General features: G+C 52.8%; 1 protein-coding gene across 3 annotated transcripts in view; it reads left to right on the top strand.

Moving 5' to 3' along the window:
• The window catches only part of TCF20 (transcription factor 20), a 200,378-nt gene that overhangs the window by 136,219 nt on the left and 46,370 nt on the right, over positions 1–17,789 (top strand). For all 3 annotated transcript variants that reach the window (XM_020982772.2, XM_020982774.2, XM_020982770.2), the window contains exon 2: positions 8,953–14,664. In XM_020982772.2, coding sequence (XP_020838431.1) covers positions 8,989–14,664 — 5,676 coding nt within the window. In that variant the 5' untranslated portion in view covers positions 8,953–8,988. The remainder of the gene's footprint in view (positions 1–8,952; positions 14,665–17,789) is intronic.

The following is a 17,789-nucleotide window of genomic DNA, read 5'->3' as shown; positions in this document are numbered from 1 at the left end:
ACCACCAGAGCCGGAAGGGACCCAGGATCCCATTTAATACAGCCCCCTCCTTTTGCAGAGGGGGAAACTGAGGACACAGAGAGGGACAGTGACCTAGAGCCAGCCCAGGTGGTTTCTAAACTTCAGATCCAAATACTTTCTCTTAGATCTCGTTGCTTTCTGTTTTATTTGTCTACAAGGCAAATGGTGGATTTTTTTAAAGCATGCTTGTTTTGTAGCAAGTGAGCCATATTAAAGGAGAGTATCTGAAATGAGTATTAGAAAACCGTAGAGTTGGGTGAGACCACACATTGTCTAAGCTGGGTCACAGGTGAAGTCCTAAGATGGAAGGTATGGGGCTGCTTTGCTAAGTGTCAGGCCCTGGACTCAAGGAACTCACGGAACCGGAGAAAGATATAAATGTGAAAAAATCAGGAACGTCCAAGCTGCCCCCAGAGTTGGTGGGAGGGAGGCCTGTTGGAGAGCAGCTTTCTATGTATGTATACCTAAAGATCTACCTAACACCATAAGTCAGGAGAATGCACATCACTTGGGAGGTGCAGCCAAAGTTCTGAGGCTGCTGGGGATCACTCAGGGCTGGCGGGGAGGGCTTCCTGGAGGATCTGGCATTGAAGGGGAGCTGTAATCGGCAGGTAAGGCAGTTGGGAGCCAGTCCCCAAGCCAGGCTGGGAATCATGGGTGTTTGGGGGACGAGGGTAGGCAGTAGTTTAGTTTGGAACGTTGGGTGTGAAAGAAGTGATAACAGACAACAGGAGAGATGGTTTGGCATCTGATCGAGAAAGGCCTTGAATGGCAGGCAGTTTGGACATCATTTGGAGGGCAGGGCAGTGTGGGACTGTTGAAGGTTTGGAGCCCAACAAAAAGTGACCTTCTGGTGTCATGGAAGGAGCCCTGGCCTTTGAGTTAGGGGGCTTGGATTCAGGTCCTGCTTCTGAGACTAGCTTTGGGACCTGGGCTTCTCTGAACCCCGATTTCCTTATCTCTAAAATGGGAATAATATTTACTTCTCTCAGTGTTACAGGGTTGTGAGGGAAATTCTTCAGATGGAATGTGAGTTATAAACATGTGTGGACGGTGGGAGAGCGAGCCTTTATGGAGCTTTACCATGTCTCTGAGGCACCATGAGAGAACACAGTGGCGCAGAGATTGTGCCAAAGAGAGGGTCGGTCAGCAGGCACTTAGTACAACCCTCCTGGGTGCTGGCCCTGTGCTTTGTACCTGCGAGAGAGGCTGTGATCTGTGGATATTGATCCCCTTAGACACAAGAAGGCCATTCAGCAGGCATTTAGGGGTCGTGCCTGCCATGGGAAAGGGGGCCTGGAACGATGGCGAAGCTGGGCTGCCCGCCTTCAAGGCCCTGCCATTGCAGGTCTCTGGCTTTGCGGATCAGAAATTTGCGGCTGTTGGGTCTGTGGGAGAACTGAAGATCTTGAACAAAACAGGGCGCTTCTGTGTGAGCAATGAAAACTCCATACCTTTCTGAACAGACTCTCTTCTGGTCCCCATGTGGCTGTGACTGTAGTGTGGGCATCACCTAGAGCTTGTCCCCCGCGAAGAGGCTTCCAAGCTTCCTGGGATGTACCTTCTGGCTTTCCGGGCTCTTTGACAGGAAGGATTTCTGTATCTGCTTTTCTATTTTGATTAACTGTGTTTCCTTACATTCCTTTGTAATCCTTTGTACTTGACGTATTTATTTAACAAGTCAGTAAACGTTTATTAAGTATCTATTATGTATCAGCGTGGTGGTCAGCCCCAGCTTTCAAGGAGCGCACAACCTAACAGTGCAGACAAATAAGATGCATGTCCTCCCAGGCTCTGGACAAGACAAATTAGAGATCGTCCCCAGAGCGAAGGCACCAGCGTCCAGGGGCTTAGGAAAGGCTTTTTATAGGTGGGGGATCTGAGGTGGGCCTTGAAGGAAGCCAGGAGTGGAGATGAGGAGGGAGAGCGCTCCAGACATCGGAGCCAGTAAAAATTCCTGGGGTTGAGCAGGGAGGCCAGCGGCACTGGATTGGGGGGCACAGGTTATGAAAGGGTTTGAATGCTGGATAGGAGGTTTTCTGTTTGATCCTGGAGATGATAGGGAACCACTGGAGCAGAATGAAACAGGTAGGGGGTGGACATCAGACCTGTGCTGTAAGATGCATTTTGGCAGCCAGAGAGAGGATGGGTTGAAGTTAGGCAGAACTCCCTCCCCCCCCCCCCAGCCAAAGCAGGCTGTTGCCTAGTCCAGGTGAGAGGGAATAGTAAGGCCTGCCCAGGCTGGGCACCTTATGCAAGAAATGGTCTGAAGGTGAACTTGACAAGCCTTGAGTAATGGGGGGTGAGGGAGGCAGTAAAAAATGGTGAAGGGTCCAGAATGGCATTTAGATTAACAGCCTGAGGGACTGGGAGGGCAGGGGGAAAAGGGAGGATTTGTGGGGAAAGGTGATGAGCTCCATTTTGGACATGCTGAGTTTAAGGTGTCTGTGTTACATGCAGTTTGAGACATGCAGTAGGCAGTTGAGGTCAGAGCAGGATGTGTAGACCTGAGAACCATCAGTACAGATGACTGTTGACTCCGTGGAAGCTCAGGAGATCACAGGCTGAAGCATTTAGAGGAGGCAGTCTGTAGGCGGCTCCAGACTGCCACTGGGGGTGGGGGTGGGGGGTTCGTGACACAAAACAGTTAAGAGCCCTGGGCCAGACTGTGGCGGACCTCAGACGCCTCCTAACTCACAGCATTTTCCCAAGTCAGGCTCTTCCCTGGTGCTTCTTGACTGCTGAAGGCACTGACCGAACCCTTAGCAGCGTGGGGCTGACACGTGTCCAAGGAGAGGCCCCATCTCTCTACTCTTGGGGTTGACTCCAAGGCACTTCCAGCATGGGTGCTTTTGTACAAGAAATGCTGACCTTAGCTAGCTTAGATCATGAGGCTCAGCTGGTGTCCAGGGGACACTTGGGTGGGTGGTAGAGACATGGGGCCTTGGGGTAGGCATGCCCAGGCCCTGGCCCTCTAAATTGACGTGGGCATGGTTTTTCAGGATTTGTTTAAGCCTCAGGAGATAGATGCGCCCAGTTGGACAGTTTGGTAGGGAGAGGAGGGTGTATTGGAATGTGATAATCAGGGCCTTGTCTAAAAGTAGTAGTTTCTCAATTTCTCTACAACAGATTTTGGTCAAAGATAAATGTTTGGGGGAATAGAGGGTGGGAGGACTAAATACTGAATTCAGTGCAAGTGAGTGGTAGGTCAGTAAACTTGGTAGAGGGTTTGTTGACCCGTGGGAGACAGAGGACATGGCCAGCAGGCCACAGGTGGGATTTGCAGAGAGGTCGGATATAGCTCCAGAGAAGGGAGGGTGACGAGGGCTTTGAGAAGTCTTCTGATGAAGCGGCTGCCAGCATATAAAAGTGTGGCCAGTTACCCTTGGGGGGGCTGGAAGCCTAGGGGCTCTGGAAGTGCCCTCCAGTGGGATGTAGAGCTATCCTCGGGTCAGTGCAGGGGCCCGACCAGCAGCAGGTGACAGGGTCAAAGCTTCCTAGAAATGCCACTGCGTGGGGAATTAGGAGGTCTGGGTTTAGGGCTGCGATCATACAATACAGTTCTGTCTGAGCCAACGTTCCCCGGAAGAGAGCTCTAACATTCTTTAGAGAGAATTGTTTTCATGGGATGGATTGGAAGAGGCTCCAGCTAGAACATGGGAATGTGATGTCACTGCATTTTGGGACTAGAGCTGCCCCGGAGACTCTCCTAAAATAACTGACCTATTAGATAGCACATTGATGTTGGCCGTCTCGGGAGATGTGGCTGCTACGGGGATTACCACACTTTTCTACAGATGAGGAAACTGAGGCTCCCACACCTCTCCTTCCCAGGTATAGATAGAGCTGAAGCCTCAATCGAGGTGATCTGCTGGCAGAAAATGAGAGAAATGCCAAAATTGAGCCATAGATTTAGCACCGGAAAGGAGAATGTGGAGGGCCATGAGCTGCTGAGCTGACTTGTTTGAACTCCGGCACATAGTAACCGCTTAATAAATGCTTGTTGACTGACTGATTGACTTTGCCCAGTAGACAGTGGGGGTCCATTAGAGGTCTTTGAGCAAAAGAGTCAGATTGAGAAAAATTAATCTGGCCTGTAGGGGGTGTGTGAAAGGAGGGAATGGATTGGAGGTGGAGAGGTCACTCTGATAGTGTGGAGGCCCAAGACACTGATTGAGGGCTTAACCCAGCTGGCCTGAGAATGGAAAGGAGGATGAATGAGAGAGAGATTTGAGATAAAAGGCCTGTCTCTAGCAGGTGATTGGCTGTGGGAGGTGAACAGAATAAGCCGAGAAGTGGAAGCGTGGGACTTTGTTTGGACCAGGAAAGAGTAGACCGGAAGCCGAGGACCATCTGGCTGGTCAGGAAAGAGAGGGGGGCCATTACCCCTGCTGGCCTCCATGTACTAAAGGACATCTCAGCTCTAATGGAGAAGGAGCCTTGGCATTCTTAAGGCCCTCTAGGATGTCTAGATGAGATCTGTCAAAGCTTGGGTATTAAAGGTAGCCTTGTATTTTTAAATCCCAATTTAGGCTTTTGGGGAGTGAAAAAAATGGCAAAGGACCTTTCCTAAAGAAAGGACTGTAAGAAAGAAAGAGAAAGAAAAGAAATAACACTGCCCTTTGTGGTTGATATGGAGGCAGGGGAAAGGGCTTAGTTTTGGGGAAGAAGCTGTGAACTTCTCTGCCAAGGACCTTCCATCCCTCTGTGAAAATGAGTGATTCCTTTTGTCAAGTGAAAGACTGAGGCTAGCTGGTCTCCAAGCCCTCTGAATCTGAAGGTTGAGGCACAGTTCACACCTAGACCTCTCTGAGGCAACAGACCTTTTTTCAGGTCACATAAAGAAATATGCCTAGACCTTTGTGGTGATGATTCATTAACTCAAACAGAACAGGGCTGAGGCAGCCTGGGCACAGAGCACCACCACTGCCTCGATTGGAATGGACATAGATTTCACAGTGGATTTTGAAGGGACAGAGGCGTTTGGACTTAAGAGAAAGAGGATAAAAGCAGGTATTAGGAAGATTAATCTGACATTCTTGTGCAGGAGTATTGAAAGGTGGGAAGGAGACAGGTTGGAGGTGTTCGCAGTGATCCAGGCGTGAGGTGATGAGTGAGGCCATTGGATTATGTGGACTCAGCCGTTCTTGGGGCTTGTACTAGATTCTTGCTCCCTATTTCAGTGTTGGTGAAAAAAGTTCCAACTCTCATTGGGGGCAGATCTTGGGGTAAATGGATGGATAGACTCGCCTAGATGCAGTGGTGATGGAGGGGTGAATCTGAGGCTTGCTTCGGACTAAGGAAACCAGCTGTGGCCTTCTCTAGGGGAGAGGGAAAGAGTCTGTGCAGACTGGCTGAGGTTTCTAGCCAGGAGCGGTGGCAGTTCTTTGACCGCAGAGGGTGGTTGGGTGAGGCCAGACTTGTTTCTGTAACATGATTACTTCAGTTTGGGACCACCCAGATTTCATGTTCCTTGAGAGAGGGAACCCAATCACTTGTAATTATTAACCCCTTTTCATCCATCCCATTTTCCTCTCATTGTGAAGGGCTTTTTAAAATGATGGTGACACCTTTTATCTTCATAGCACAGTTATTTCCCAGCTTCCTCCCACAGGTTGAACTCCTCCTGGGGTGAGGGTTAGTTAACTCTAACCCTAAAAAAAAAAATTTAGTAAAAATGTCTGACAGTGTATATAGGATTCTAGCTGAGTAGATCTCCACCTCTCTGCCTTGAGGGAATAGTTTTCTGTTCTTCAGAATCTTCATTTATTCTTTATTTAACAAACACTAACAAATATGAACATTTCCTCATACGAAGAAAAGGGGGATTCTGCATGAAACTGTGCAGTCGTATTTCAGTGTGCTCTTAATCGTGTTGAACTTAACACAGGAGTGGCAGAGCTGCACCCTCCTGACCCCTCCTGAGCTTCTTTCTGTTTCTTTCTGTGGGCTTCCAAGGCTTTGTTCTTGTTCGGGTCTTTCCCCCGTTTTTCTTCGACACCATCACTACCTGTCCACCCCCTACTGCTTCAGCTAGAAGCCTTTCCAAGTAACAGACAAGTGTGATCAAGCAAAATAAAACCCCTCATTGGCCAGGTCTGAACAGCTGTGTCTCCCACTCCCCCGTCAGCCTGCTGCGGTCACCGAGGCTGATTGCTTTGGTCAGAGTTGGGTCTTCAGAGCTGTTGTTCTTGGCTTCCTACCAACTTGTCTCTGATCAGAGTTTCCTAGACTGGAACTGTAGCATTAAGAAGGTGAACATTAGATTCAGAATAGAGATTAAAGCTGAAAGTATGTATGCCAGTTGGGATGTAGTCAGAGAAATGCTCACTTTCCTCTTGAGATGACCCCAGAACAAGGGTGAAGGAAAGCTTTAACTTCCAGAGGAGGGCCCAGGGCCCTCTACTTTCCCCGCCACCCAGGATCCCCTAGTAGAGCAGGCTTTCAGCAGGTGGGGGAAGGAATGAAGGTCTATCAACTAGCGTTGCTAGTTGCGCTAGTCTTGGAATCCACGAATGGGAACATGCAAAAACTGGGTCACTCTCTTCCAGTGAACTTTATTTTGCAAACTGGGACAATGTGTGTGTGGACTTGCGGGTCCTCTGGTCTAGCCTTTTCATGGCTAAATCAGCTTTTTGTCAGTCTGTGACCCTTCTTGGGAAAGCTGAGTGCCTTAGAAGAGACTCAGACAGAAATGTTGGTTTCATTTGGAAAAGGAATAAAAACCGGAAAAATCAGATGACCCCTAAACAGTGCGAAGTGCCATGTTAGGCAGGCACTCTGGTTACTGATACAGAGCATGAAATGATCCCTGCCCTCTGGGAGCTTACATTCTAACAGGGCACATGTGTACACATTTAAGTATACCCCGAGAACACTGCACCGAATTACAGAGTCTAGTTACTTACCAGGTAGTTGGGGAAGCAGCCAAGGAGCTCAGGACACTGGCCAGGGCTTCTGGAGCAGCTACCTGAAGGCAGAGAGTTATTCTGACCCACAGAGGAGGCATGAGGGGCAGCCTCCTGCAGAGCCACCGAGATGGACAATGCAGTGAGGCTGGAAAGCTGGGCTGGGATCAGGGTGAGAGAGCCTTTAAAAGCTAACCAGGCATCTATCGTTTTCTCCTAGAAGCAGTAGCTAATCGTTGGAGTCTGGTGAGCAGAGGGAATGACAGGGTCAGATTTGGGCTGAAAGCAAGTCACTTTGACACCTGGGGAAGAGCCCAGAGGGGGGCGAGGCTAATTAGGAGGCTCATGTGAGGGGGGGGCTGGCTTTATTTGCAGAGAGATTATGTTTTAAAATTGTCGTTCACTATCCAAAGACCTTTATTTCCACTGGGGTTTGGGTTTTTTTTACAATTTTTTTCTCCACTTTTCCTGAAGGCTGCTAAAACTTTGAGCCGGACTATCCTATACCTGAAAACAGTTGAAAAATAAATTTTTTTTTAAGAGGAAGACAGCCGTTAGAACAGCATAGCCGGTGTGCAGCAAGGACCAGGCCACGGGAAGACCGGGCCTGTCTGCTTGCTCACGTAGCTAATTCTCGTCCCAAAGTAAGAGTCTGTTAGTGTTGACCAGTTACTTAACTTGGACGTTTATTAAGTGCTGCTGTGTGCCAAGGAACATGCTGGTTGACGTTAGAAAAACCAGATTAATTCTGAACTCATATCAGGACTACAGAACAAATGAATGTGGACTTTTGTGCCCTGCTTTTAACACCTTCCAACTTTGGGCAACAAAGTCTTGTGGAGATCCTTTTAAATAGAAGAAAAGGTGAATTGTTCCAAAAGAGGCAATCTTGGTTCCAGTTCTTAGAAGATTTGTGTTTGAGAATCATTAAGGGTAGCTTTTGGAAGTAGAAAATCAAACTTATTTTCAGCATAATGGAAAATTGTCCGTCTTCTCCAGTCACGAAGTATGATAAGAGATGGTGCTTTGGCTGCTTGAGGGATGGGGCGTTTGTAGACGAAGAGTGACTCAGAAATGCCCTCCTTTGGAGTCACGTAACTTACTTCTCCACGTTGGGAATCTGAGGCTGTGTGGTGTTGAAAAGAGAGGGCTGTCTTTGGAGGCCGAGAAACCTGGGACCCACATTCGCATCCCCCACTCTTGAGAGAGCCTAGCTTTGTAACCTTGGGAAGCCCCCAGGCTGGTGGGGAGAGTTCCCCGGCTGGTGAAAGTCTAGCTAGGCCTTGGGGATTTTGACCTAAGTATTCCTAAGTAAGGGAATAGGAAGCATTTGGGGAGATTTATTCATTTCAGAGACATACGAAAGCAGCTTTTTCAGGCAAGAGGCTTGGGAATTGAGTGGAAAAGGAGGCTGAGGAGCTTCTCAGTACAGTCCTGATTAAATTAGTATGGACAATGCACAGTGGTGTTGGTTAAAGAGCCAAGTCTAGGAGGTGACATGGAAGATGCAGGTGCTTGTGTGCGTCCTTTGGAGCCTGCACCCTCAGCTCATCTCTGGGATGACCTCTTTTCACACCAGTGAAGGATGAGCTTGGGATTGCTGGGCAGGCGGGCACAGGAGTCTGCCTGATTTTGGATGGAAGAGGGTCTGAGAAGAGAGGGAGGGCAGAGATGTTAGGGACCTTTAGGACAGGCCCTAATACTCTTTTAGACCTTTTCACTAACACTGCTACCCTGTGTGTGTGTGTGTGTGTGTGTATGTGTATTTCTCACACACCATGGGTGTGCATGCATACACACACACACCCATACCCATTTCATTGCTGGTTAGCTTTTCCAGAAGATAGTGGACAAAGGAAATTAAATGAGGTGGAACTCAAATCAATCCATTTGTCAGCTGACCGGACATTCTATTAAAAGAGGTTTTGAATTTCAGTTATCCGTATTCCCCCTAGTTGGAATTTGGCTGACATTGGTAAAAATTTTTCTCTGACTTTTTTTTTCCCTGTTCTTTACCTTCTAGGAGGGCTCGTGGCCTGCTGCTCTGCTGCTGAGCAGTATGCAGTCCTTTCGGGAGCAAAGCAGTTACCACGGAAACCAGCAGAGCTACCCCCAGGAGGTGCACGCTTCATCCCGGCTAGAAGAGTTCAGCCCCCGACAGCAGGCCCAGATGTTCCAGAACTTTGCAGGGGGAGGAGGAGGGGGTGGGGGCGGCGGCAGCGGGGGCGGCAGTGGAGGCGGCGCACGTCGCGGAGCGGCCGCCACGGCGATGGCTGGTGAGGGCTCTGGACATCAGAGCTACCAGGGCTTCAGGAAAGAAGCCGGGGAATTTTACTACATGGCTGCCAACAAAGACCCCGTGACCCCAGGCAACCAGCAGCCCCCTCCACGCAGGCCCTCGGGCCCCGTGCAGAGCTATGGACCACCACAGGGGAGCAGCTTCGGGAGCCAGTACGGGGGTGAGGGGCACGTGAGCCAGTTTCAGGCCCAGCACTCGGCCCTCGGCGGGGTGTCTCATTATCAGCAGGACTACAGCGGCCCCTTCTCTCCAGGGAGCGCTCAGTACCAGCAGCAGGCCTCCAGCCAGCAGCAGCAGCAGCAGGTGCAGCAGCTGAGACAGCAGCTCTATCAGTCTCATCAGCCTCTGCCCCAGGCGGCGAGCCAGCCGGCCTCCAGCTCCTCCCACCTGCAGCCCATGCAGCGGCCATCCGCCCTGCCCTCCTCTGGCGCTGGCTACCAGCTCCGGGTGGGCCAGTTTGGCCAGCACTATCAGGCCTCCGCGGCTGCCTCCTCCTCCTCCTTCCCCTCCCCTCAGCGCTTTAGCCAGTCTGGACAGAACTATGACAGCGGCTACGGCTCCCAGTACGAAGGGCACGCCGTGGGCTCCGGGGCCCAGGCTTATGGGACGCAGTCGAACTATAATTACCAGGCTCCCTCTGTGAAAAACTTTGAGCAGTCAAAGCTCGCCCAGGGAGGCCAGCAGCAGCACCCCGCGCCCCAGCACGCCATGCCCTATGGAAACACAGCCCCTAAACTCTCCATGCAGAGCCAGGTGGGCCAGTACAACCAGTCCGAAGTTCCGGTGCGGTCGCCCATGCAGTTCCACCAGAACTTCAGTCCCATCTCCAACCCGTCCCCCGCCGCCTCCGTGGTTCAGTCTCCAAGCTGCAGCTCCACCCCTTCTCCCCTCATGCAGAGCGGCGAGAACCTCCAGTGTGGGCAGGCCAATATGACCATGGGCTCCAGAAACCGAATTCTGCAGATGATGCCTCAGCTTAGCCCCACTCCTTCCATGATGCCTAGTCCTAACTCTCACGCCGCGGGCTTCAAAGGTTTTGGAGTGGAAGGGATGCCTGAGAAACGGCTCACCGACCCTGGGCTGAGCAGCCTGACTGCCCTGAGCACCCAGGTGGCCAACCTGCCCAATACGGTTCAGCACATGCTGCTCTCTGACGCCCTGGCACCCCAGAAGAAGAGCTCAAAGAGGTCATCGTCGTCTTCCAAGAAAGCTGACAGCTGCACCAACTCAGAAGGCTCTTCTCAGCCCGAGGAGCAGCTCAAGTCCCCGATGGCCGAATCTCTGGACGGAGGCTGTTCCAGTAGTTCGGAGGATCCTGGGGAGAGGGTGAGGCAGCTGAGCGGTCAGAGCACCAGCTCAGATACGACCTACAAGGGCGGCCCCTCGGAAAAAGCCAACCCTTCACCCCCACAAGTCTCCCAGAATGATCCCCCTAAACTCAGTGTCAGCCCCGCCGTGAGGGATGATGTCACCTCACCAGACGATAAAGAAACTTTGCTATCAACGGACACCAACCCGAAAGTAAACGAGAAGGCGATAGGGGTGATTGTCTCCCGGGAAGCTATGTCAGGTAGAGGAGAAAAGACGGGTGGCCAGGAGAGAGGCTCCCAGGACGAAGATCCCCCCGTCACTCAAGCACCAGCAAGTACCGGTGGGGCGAAGGACACTGGCCACGGACCACTGCCCCAGCCAGAGCCCCAGGGGGGAAACAAAGGCACCAAGGGCGCGGATGGCAGTGCCAGCCACAATGGAGAAGGAAACGGCCAGGCGGGCCATTCTCTTAGCTCAGGTTTCACCAACAGAGCAGAAGCTAGCAAGTCTCCGGGAAGCTTGCGGTATAGTTACAAAGACAGCTTGGGGTCTGCCGTGCCGAGAAATGCCAGCGGCTTTCCTCAGTATCCTTCAGGACAAGACAAAGGGGATTTCGCCAGCCATGGTGAACGAAAGGGTCGAAATGAGAAATTTCCCAGCCTCCTGCAGGAAGTCCTTCAGGGTTACCACCACCATCCCGATAGGAGATATTCCAGGAATGCCCAGGACCACCAGGGCATGGCTGGAGGCCTTGAAGGAGCCATGAGGCCCAATGTCTTGATCAGCCAGACCAATGAATTAGCTAGCAGGGGTCTCCTAAATAAAAGCATAGGCTCTCTCCTGGAAAACCCCCACTGGGGCCCCTGGGAGAGGAAGTCGAGCAGCTCTGCCTCTGATATGAAACAGATCAATCTGGCTGACTATCCAGTGCCCAGAAAATTCGAGATGGAGCCTCAGTCGTCGGCCCACGAGTCCGGGGGAGGCCTCTCTGAGCGGAGGTCGGTGATCTGTGATATATCGCCGCTACGACAGCTGGTCCGGGACCCGGGGGCCCACACCTTGGGACACACGGGGGCCGACGCCAGGATGGGGAGGAACGAACGTCTCAATCCGAGTTTAAGCCAATCAGTCATCCTTCCGGGTGGTTTGGTGTCCATGGAAACAAAGCTGAAATCCCAGAGCGGGCAGATAAAAGAGGAAGATTTTGAACAGGCCAAATCCCAAGCCAGCCTCAACAGCAAGAAATCCAGTGACCATTGCCATCCTGTGGGCATCAAACACGAGTCCTACCGCGGCAATGCCAGTCCAGGAGCCGCAGCTCACGATTCTCTCTCAGAGTATGGCTCCCAACAGGACAGCAGGCCCACCCAGATGAGGCGAGTGCCCGGCAGAATGGGAGGCAGGGAAGGCATGAGGGGTCGGTCGCCTTCTCAGTATCACGATCTGGCAGAGAAGCTGAAGCTGTCTCCTGGTCGCAGTCGAGGGCCTGGAGGAGATCCTCATCACATGAACCCGCACGTGGCATTTGAGAGGGCCAACAGGAGCTCTCTGCACACTCCCTTCTCCCCAAACTCGGAGAGTCTGTCTTCTGCCTATCACCCTAATACGAGACCTCATGCTTACGGGGACCCTAGCCCAGGCTTGAACTCTCAGCTCCACTACAAAAGGCAGCTGTACCAGCAGCAAGAAGACTACAAAGACTGGAGCGGCAGCTCTGCCCAGGGGGTGATCGCTGCGGCTCAGCACAGACCAGAGGGACCACGGAAGAGCCCACGGCAGCAGCAGTTTCTCGACAGAGTGAGGAGCCCTTTGAAAAACGACAAGGATGGCATGATGTATGGCCCACCCACTTCTTACCACGACCCCGGGAATCAGGACTCTGGCCGATGCCTCGTGGCGAACGACGGCATTCCTTCTAACAAGGGCATCGATCTGAAGCACGGCAGTCAGAAGCTGCAGCAGGAATCTTGTTGGGACCTCTCCCGGCAGACTTCTCCGGCCAAGAGTAGCGGCCCCCCGGGAATGTCCAACCAAAAAAGGTACGGTCCTCCCCACGAGACGGATGGGCATGGGCTAGCTGAGTCTGCACAGTCGTCCAAACCTGCTAATGTGATGCTGAGACTCCCCGGTCAAGAGGATCAGTCACCCCAAAACCCTTTAATTATGCGGAGGCGGGTTCGCTCCTTCATCTCGCCCATCCCCAGTAAAAGACAGTCCCAGGAGGTCAAGAGCAGTGGCACTGATGACAAAGGGCGATTGCTTCCTCCATCAAAAGAAGGGACTGATAAAGCATGCAATTCCTATGCCCACATGTCTCATAACCAGGATGTGAAATCTCTCCCCAAGAGAGAGTCTTCCAAGGATCTTCCGAGCCCTGACCACAGAAGCTGCCCTGCCGTGAGTCTCACAAGCCCAGCCAAGACCAAAATACTTCCACCTCGAAAGGGACGGGGACTGAAACTGGAAGCCATTGTTCAGAAGATCACCTCCCCCAACATCAGGAGGAGCGCCCCCTCTAGCAGCGCGGAAGCCGGGGGAGACACGGTCACCCTAGACGACATCTTGGCCTTGAAGATCGGCCCTCCGGAAGGCGGGAGCGCTGCGGGCCATGAAGCCGAAGCAGAGAAAAGAAAAGGAGAGGTGGCGGTGCCTGACCTAGGCGGCCCAGCAGGCCAGGATGTGAACAGCGAAGCCCCTCTCCCTCACTCCTCTGAAGACTGGCGTGGTAGTGGGGAGGACAAAGTGAAGAAGGAGACCCTTCCAGAACCTGGAGCTGCAGGGAAAGATGCCCCTGGGGCCACGGCCCCTCCAGTCTCCCAGAAGCCCGTAGGTAGCCAAGGACGGCCAGATGGGTCTCTGGCAGGAAGCGGACCTTTAAGCTTCCCTGACTCCCAGAGTGTCTCCCCTGCAGGCATCTCAACTCCTGAGCCAAATACCAAGTCTGAAGAAAAAGAGGGAGAAACAGGAACTATTTCACCCAAGCAGGAATGTTTCCCCCCAAAGGGCTATTTCCCATCAGGAAAGAAAAAGGGGAGACCCATTGGAAGCGTGAACAAACAAAAGAAGCAGCAGCCCCCACCCCCGCCCCCACCGCCAGCACAGGCCCCGGAAGGTTCTGGGGATGGAGAACCCAAGCCCAAGAAGCAGAGGCAGAGGAGGGAGAGGAGGAAACCTGGGGCCCAGCCCAGAAAACGGAAAGCCAAGCAGGCCGCTCCAATTGTCGAGCCCCAGGAACCAGAGATTAAGTTGAAGTATGCCACCCAGCCACTGGATAAAACCGACGCCAAGAATAAATCCTTTTTCCCTTACATCCACGTGGTGAACAAGTGTGAGATCGGGGCAGTTTGCACCATCATCAATGCCGAGGAAGAGGAGCAGAGCAAGCTGGTGAAAGGGCGGAAGGGCCAGCGGTCACTGACCCCGCCGCCCAGCAGCACTGAGAGCAAGGTGCTTCCCTCGTCGTCCTTTGTTCTGCAGGGCCCCGTGGTGACTGAGTCCTCGGTCCTGGGGCATCTGGTCTGCTGCCTCTGTGGCAAGTGGGCTAGCTATCGGAATATGGGCGACCTCTTTGGGCCCTTCTACCCCCAGGATTATGCAGCCACTCTCCCCAAGAATCCGCCTCCCAAGAGAGCCACCGAAATGCAGAACAAAGTGAAGGTGCGGCACAAAAGTGCTTCCAACGGTTGTTCCAAGACAGACACAGAGGAAGAGGAGGAGGAGGAGGAGGAGAACCAGCAGCAGCAGCAGCAGCCGCCGCCACCCCCTCCCCCGCAGCCAAAGGAGCAGAAGGAGCAGCGGAGCCTGGCCGCCCACCCCAGGTTTAAGAGGCGACACCGCTCCGAGGACTGCAGTGGCACCCCTCGCTCCCTTTCCCGGGGGATCCCTTGTAAAAAGGCCACCACGGAAGGTGGCAGCGGCAGTGAAAAGACTCCTTCGGACTCAAAGCCTGCGGGGCCTGTGTCAGAATGCGCAGGCCCCGAGCTGGAGCTACACATTCCTGAGCTACCTCTAGACAGTAATGAACTCTGGGTCCACGAGGGCTGTGTTCTCTGGGCCAACGGCATCTACCTGGTCTGTGGCAGGCTCTACGGGCTGCAGGAAGCCTTGGAAATAGCCAGAGAAATGGTGAGTAGGAGAACCCAAGTGGGTTCTGCTTCTTCTGGCGGCTGTTGCTTTGGGTACCCGTCTCTGACCTCGCCCAGACGCCTCCTTCGCTCTTTCTCTGTCTCCGTTTTCTGTCAAGGATCTTCCTTAACTGATCCTCAGAAGGAAGCATTCCTTATCATCCGCAGACCTCCAAACCCAAAGTTTGCTTTGGAGAGATAATCGCAATTTATCTTTCCAGTTGAATTTGTTGTCATATCCTAGGGGAGTCCAGAGTTCAGGAAGGGTGCTGGCCCCTTCCCCATCAGCATCTCTGCCAAATAGAGGAGCTGATTGATTGCTGTAGGTTTTCTGAAAATGTCTGAGTGTAAAAGGAATCTTTGGTTTACTCTCGCACCCACCCCACCCCCCACGATTTTATTTTCTGTGACCTCGTCGGCTCAGGGCAGTCTCCCACATCTCTGTGACCGGCCTGGGCTCTGTCATGAGCCAAGTGCCACAGCACCATCCTCACTAGAGAATGGGAGAGCCTGGGTGTCAAGTGGGCACCCCCAACTCTGCCTAGCCGAGACCAGCCTTGGAGTCCCGTCATCCCCTTTCCCAGTTGTCACTTGGATGTTAGCCTCTGCCCACTGTCCCCCGGAGCCTGGAATACTCCCCTCCCCTCTGCTTCCTTCCCAGGTCATCTTCAACCCGAGGCTAGTCTCCAGCTCTTCAGTCGCCCCCATGTTGTATGTGTCTTGTTTCTCTAGCTCAAAAGTGAGCTCCCTGAGCAGGTGGTCTGTCTGTGTTTTTTGGGTTCCTGGTGCTTTATAAATGTTTGGTTGGTTTTTCGTGGCTAGGCCTCTGAGGTTCTGAGCAGGTGGGGGCTCTTGGTCAAAGCTAGTCCTTCCATAGGAATTCTCTGTTCCTATGCCAACGAATCCAGAGGTCTGGCCTCTCCCAGAACATTTGTGTGGGTGTAGGTGTGTGTTCATACACGCACACAGGCATGCATGGTTTTTTGGAGGTTCTCAATGAGGACGTGTCTACTTCTCTGACCCAAACACTCATTATCCGTGGTGGCCAGCCTGCCTGCCAGAGCTCCCTTCTCCTAGCACGGCCACAGACTCGATCCTTCCAGGACTTTATTTCCCCAGCTGGGAAGGTCTTCCCAAATTATGCCTGCCTTTCACTGGTCCGGAGACTGAGACGAGTCTCTGCCGCGTGTCCTGCGCTTGAGAATTTGCATCAGCCTTCAGCCTGGTCACTGTGTGGGTGGCATGAATCCCCTCCTCTGGCCCCTTTGTGGAGGAACAGTGAGATGATGTGTGTGTGGGTCAGGTTGTGAGCCTCCACTGCAGGCTCTTGGCTCCAGGTTCAGGCCTCATCCAGACCTTTTGGACCAGCCCTGTCTCCCTGCCTCCTGCTGCCCTTAGGTTTGGCCCAGGTGATTACAGAGTCTGTTTCACTCATTTGCAGGAGAATTGGGGTATATGGTGCAAAGAATGGTGCACTTGGGGGCAGCTAGGTGGCACAGTGGGCAGAGCTCCGGCTTTGGAGTCAGGAGGACCTGAGTTCAAATGTAGCTTCAGACGCTTGACACTTACTAGCTGCGTGACCTTGAGGTCAGGAAAAAGTTATGCCTGGCAGTCTGCTCTCCAGGTGACTGTGTGGCTCAGGTGTGTGAGCTTTCACGCTGTGTCCCCCATCTACACAATGGGTATGAGGAGGCCTGTCCCATATCTCCTTCACTGAGTTGTCAGGCACCTCAGACAGGGGCTCCTCAGTCTTTAGGACAGACACTGAAGCCTTTAGAAGCCTGAGGCCCAGAGACTCTTCTAGAAATCCAGTGACACCCCGACCCTCCCACCCCCCTCCGGTGACCAGAGGGCCTGCTGCCCCGTGGAGCAGATGTCTTCCTACCTCTTCATTCTCACTAGATTGAGGACGCACTGACTGGAAAGCTGGTTTCTTGAAAAATACTGGTGGAAACGAATCAGCTCCTCCCCGTATTTCACCAGGTCTTTGCAGCCTGCGCAGGTGCAGGGGAATGCATGCCCACCCCGAAAAGGCCAGGCCTCCCTGGAGATTGATGGCAGTGCTGCTGCCTGGTGCACTCGAAGATCTCCTAGGACAGAGCTAGTTCTCCAGGGCAGGGGTGGGGGCAGGGGCAGTTGGGTTTTTAACTTCTAAACTTAAACACCGAGTGACAGGAACCTTTCCAAATACTCTTCACAGTCAGAAAAAGAATTCCTGCCGTGGGGGGGGGGGGGGTGCTGCGCGTGTGCACGTGCACGCCACGTGCTCTTCCCTTAATTTTCCAAAGAGCGATCAAGCTGCCTGGGCCTTTTGCTCTTGTCTGTGGGGAGCCGGTGTCCCTCGTGCCTCGGCACCTCAGTCTCCCCCAAGCGTTCTGTGCACGGTAAGAACGCGGTCGGTGCTGCCCTGTTTGTTCTTGTGTCGAATGCCGGGGCTGGGCTGGGTGGTCATGACCTGAGGTCTCCTCCAGCTTTCCATCTCTGGTCTGTTGAATGAAAGCACTCTCGTGTCCTTTCCCTGCCCAACCTTACCTGCTGGGGAGACACCATTTGTCAAGGTCACTTTGAATTACATTTTCTCTTCCAGGGTGTTAGCAGGCACATACAATTTATTTTCATCTACTTAATGAACTTGTTCTCAATTCTATCATCCAGGAGAGGGCCACATAAATTTCGTTAGAGATCTGTTTCTGCCTGTGTATTTATCAGGTGTTTTGACAAGCATGATGTTCAGGCATAAAGCAATATGACATCTTCAAGGGGGTGAGCATCTCCTTTTGTCCCGAGCCAGCAGGCCCAGAGCCATGTGAAGAGGGGCTGTGGGGGCTCTTACTGACGGCTTGGGGGAGGTCTGTTTTCCAAGGACTGAAGAGAAGAAGGCCTCTCCACCCCTTACCCCTGTGTGCCAGGGGAAGGCAGCAGCATGGTGGGGTTGGTGAACCCGAGTCGGGTCTGGCTTGTATCTGCAGATGCCTTTTTTGAGTTTCTTATGCTCTGGGCAGGCTCTGCGGTGGGGTCATCACTCAAGGCATTTCTCAAGAGGGCTGCCTTTCCCATGGAGGTGTGAGATAGACCCTGAGGAGAGCAAACTTCATTCGGGTCCTGGCCCATAGTTGCCTTTACGGC

The sequence above is a fragment of the Phascolarctos cinereus genome, unplaced genomic scaffold (assembly GCF_003287225.1).
Source record: "Phascolarctos cinereus isolate Bilbo 61053 unplaced genomic scaffold, phaCin_HiC Scaffold_1;HRSCAF=81, whole genome shotgun sequence".
Lineage (NCBI taxonomy): Eukaryota > Metazoa > Chordata > Mammalia > Diprotodontia > Phascolarctidae > Phascolarctos > Phascolarctos cinereus.
This window is presented reverse-complemented; position numbering and strand designations above follow the sequence as displayed.